The sequence below is a fragment of the Scomber scombrus genome, chromosome 6, assembly GCF_963691925.1.
Source record: "Scomber scombrus chromosome 6, fScoSco1.1, whole genome shotgun sequence".
NCBI lineage: Eukaryota > Metazoa > Chordata > Actinopteri > Scombriformes > Scombridae > Scomber > Scomber scombrus.
In genome coordinates, this window is record NC_084975.1 from 157,501 (window position 1) to 162,500 (window position 5,000).

Below are 5,000 nucleotides of genomic sequence, written 5' to 3' on the forward strand. Positions count from 1 at the left end.
ATCACTTCATCAGATTCACTTCATCAGATTCACTTCATCAGATTCACCACTTCATCAGATTCACTTCATCAGATTCACTTCATCAGATTCATCACTTCATCAGATTCATCACTTCATCAGATTCACTTCATCAGATTAACTTCATCAGATTCATCACTTCATCAGATTCACTTCATCAGATTCACTTCATCAGATTCACTTCATCAGATTCATCACTTCATCAGATTCACTTCATCAGATTCACTCCTTCATCAGATTCACTCCTTCATCAGATTCACTTCATCAGATTCACTCCTTCATCAGATTCACTTCATCAGATTCACTTCATCAGATTCATCACTTCATCAGATTCACTTCATCAGATTCATTTCATCAGATTCACTCCATCAGATTCACTTCATCAGATTCACTCCTTCATCAGATTCACTCCTTCATCAGATTCACTCCTTCATCAGATTCACTTCATCAGATTCACTCCTTCATCAGATTCACTTCATCACATTCACTTCATCAGATTCACCTCATCACATTCACTTCATCACATTCACCACTTCATCAGATTCACTTAATCAGATTCACCACTTCATCAGATTCACTTCATCAGATTCACCACTTCATCAGATTCACCACTTCATCAGATTCACCACTTCATCAGATTCATCCTTGATCAGATTCACCACTTCATCAGATTCACTACTTCATCAGATTAACTTCATCAGATTTACCACTTCATCAGATTCACCACTTCATCAGATTCATCCTTCATCAGATTCACTCCATCAGATTCACTCCATCAGATTCATCCTTCATCAGATTCATTCCTTCATCAGATTCACTACTTCATCAGATTCACTTCATCAGATTCACTCGTTCATCAGATTCATCCTTCATCAGATTCACTCGTCCATCAGATTCACTCGTTCATCAGATTCATCCTTCATCAGATTCACTCGTCCATCAGATTCACTCCTTCATCAGATTCACTTCATCACATTCACTTCATCACATTCACCACTTCATCAGATTCACTTCATCAGATTCACCACTTCATCAGATTGATCCTTCATCAGATTAACTCCTTCATCAGATTCACTACTTGATCAGATTCACCACTTCATCAGATTCACTACTTCATCAGATTCACTTCATCAGATTCACTTCATCAGATTCACCACTTCATCAGATTCACTTCATCAGATTCACTTTATCAGATTCACCACTTCATCAGATTCATCCTTCATCAGATTCACTTCATCAGATTCATCCTTCATTAGATTCACTACTTCATCAGATTCACTTCATCAGATTCACCACTTCATCAGATTCATCCTTCATCAGATTCACCACTTCATCAGATTCACTACTTCATCAGATTCACTTCATCAGATTCACCACTTCATCAGATTCATCCTTCATCAGATTCACTCCTTCATCAGATTCATCACTTCATCAGATTCACTTCGTCAGATTCACTTCATCAGATTCACTTAATCAGATTCACCACTTCATCAGATTCACTTCATCAGATTCACTTCATCAGATTCACTTTATCAGATTCACCACTTCATCAGATTCATCCTTCATCAGATTCACTTCATCAGATTCACTCCATCAGATTCATCCTTCATCAGATTCACTCCTTCATCAGATTCACTACTTCATCAGATTCACTCGTCCATCAGATTCACTCGTCCATCAGATTCACTCATTCATCAGATTCACTTCATCACATTCACTTCATCACATTCACTTCATCACATTCACCACTTCATCACATTCACCACTTCATCACATTCACCACTTCATCAGATTCACTTCATCAGATTCACCACTTCATCAGATTCACCACTTCATCAGATTCATCCTTCATCAGATTCACCACTTCATCAGATTCACTACTTCATCAGATTCACTTCATCAGATTCACTTCATCAGATTCACCACTTCATCAGATTTACCACTTCATCAGATTCACCCTTCATCAGATTCATCACTTCATCAGATTCACTTCGTCAGATTCACTTCATCAGATTCACTTCATCAGATTCACTCGTTCATCAGATTCATCCTTCATCAGATTCACTCCTTCATCAGATTCACTTCATCAGATTCACTCCTTCATCAGATTCACTCGTTCATCAGATTCATCCTTCATCAGATTCACTCGTCCATCAGATTCACTCGTCCATCAGATTCATCCTTCATCAGATTCACTCGTTCATCAGGTGAGAGGATGAACCTGGGCCTCCAGCTGTCGGCGGTGCTTCAGGCTTGTTGTGAGTCTCTTAGAACTCAAACTCTGAGTTTCTGGTTCTCTGAAGTACTCGAAGAGCCGGTTGGTCCATTGACCCATAGAACGTATGTGGAGCCATAGAGAGTCTGTGGAGAACACACACACACACACACTGAGGGTTAATACACACACACACACACTGAGGGTTAATACACACACACACACGCAGACACACACACTGAGGGTTAACACACACACACACGCAGACACACACACTGAGGGTTAACACACACACTGAGGGTTAACACACACGCAGACACACACACTGAGGGGTTAATACACACACACACACACACTGAGGGTTAATACACACACACACACACACACACACACTGAGGGTTAACACACACACGCAGACACACACACTGAGGGGTTAATACACACACACACACACACTGAGGGTTAACACACACACACACACACACACACACACACACTGAGGGTTAACACACACACACACACTGAGGGTTAACACACACACACACACACACTGAGGGTTAACACACACACACACACACACTGAGGGTTAATACACACACACATACACACTGAGGGTTAACACACACACACGCAGACACACACACTGAGGGTTAACACACACACACGCAGACACACACACTGAGGGTTAACACACACACACGCAGACACACACACTGAGGGTTAACACACACACGCAGACACACACACTGAGGGTTAATACACACACACACACACACTGAGGGTTAACACACACACACACACACACACTGAGGGTTAACACACACACACTGAGGGTTAACACACACACGCAGACACACACACTGAGGGTTAACACACACACACACTGAGGGTTAACACACACAAACACACACACACACACACACACACACACACTGAGGGTTAACACACACACGCAGACACACACACTGAGGGTTAACACACACACACACTGAGGGTTAACACACACACACACACACACACACATACTGAGGGTTAACACACACACACACACACACACACTGAGGGTTAACACACACACACACCCCCCCCCCCCCCCCCTACCTGGCTGCTCCGGGGCGCTGCTGATGGTGAACGGGTGCCATTCATACTTAGCGATCTCAGGAATGTTGATGTAAACGTAATCTCCAGGTTTAAAGTGAAAGAACTGAGGACGCTTAATCACCAGATGGGTCACCTGCAGATTATAGATTATAGATTATAGATTATATATGATGATAGATTATAGATTATAGATTATAGATTATATATGATGATAGATTATAGATTATAGATTATAGATTATAGATGATAGATTATAGATTATATACATGATGATAGATTATAGATTATAGATTATAGATTATAGATTATAGATTACAGATTATAGATTATAGATTATATATGATGATAGATTATAGATTATAGATTATATAGATTATAGATTATATATGATGATAGATTATAGATTATAGATTATAGATGATAGATTATATATGATGATAGATTATAGATTATAGATTATAGATTATAGATTATAGATTATAGATTATATACATGATGATAGATTATAGATTATAGATTATAGATTATATATGATGATAGATTATAGATTATATATGATGATAGATTATAGATTATAGATTATATATGATGATAGATTATAGATTATAGATTATAGATTATATATGATGATAGATTATAGATTATAGATTATAGATGATAGATTATAGATTATAGATTATACATGATGATAGATTATAGATTATAGATGATAGATTATAGATTATAGATTATATATGATGATAGATTATAGATTATAGATTATATATGATGATAGATTATAGATTATAGATTATAGATTACAGATTATAGATTATAGATTATATATATGATAGATTATAGATTATAGATTATATATGATGATAGATTATAGATTATATATATGATGATAGATTATAGATTATATATATGATGATAGATTATAGATTATAGATATGATGATAGATTATAGATTATAGATATGATGATAGATTATAGATTATAGATTATATATATGATGATAGATTATATAGATTATAGATTATAGATTATATATATGATGATAGATTATAGATTATAGATTATATATATGATGATAGATTATAGATTATATATATGATGATAGATTATAGATTATAGATATGGTGATAGATTATAGATTATAGATTATATATATGATGATAGATTATATATATGATAGATTATATAGATTATAGATTATATAGATTATAGATTATATAGATTATAGATTATATATACAATGATAGATTATATAGATTATATAGATTATAGATTATATATGATGATAGATTATAGATTATATATACAATGATAGATTATATAGATTATAGATTATAGATTATATATATGATGATAGATTATATAGATTATAGATTATATAGATTATATATGATGATAGATTATATATTATAGATTATAGATTATATATATGATAGATTATAGATTATATAGATTATAGATTATATATTATAGATTATAGATTATATATATGATAGATTATAGATTATATAGATTATAGATTATAGATTATAGATTATATATATGATAGATTATAGATTATATATATGATGATAGATTATATAGATTATAGATTATATATATATGATAGATTATATAGATTATAGATTATATAGATTATAGATTATAGATTATATATGATGATAGATTA

General features: G+C 34.1%; 1 protein-coding gene across 1 annotated transcript in view; it reads right to left on the reverse strand.

Moving 5' to 3' along the window:
- Positions 1–5,000, reverse strand: part of nox5 (NADPH oxidase, EF-hand calcium binding domain 5) — a 22,263-nt gene that overhangs the window by 5,627 nt on the left and 11,636 nt on the right. Inside the window, exons 8-9 of the mRNA XM_062421045.1 lie at positions 3,335–3,467; positions 2,240–2,379 (exon numbers count right to left, since the gene is read on the reverse strand). Coding sequence (XP_062277029.1) covers positions 2,240–2,379; positions 3,335–3,467 — 273 coding nt within the window. The remainder of the gene's footprint in view (positions 1–2,239; positions 2,380–3,334; positions 3,468–5,000) is intronic.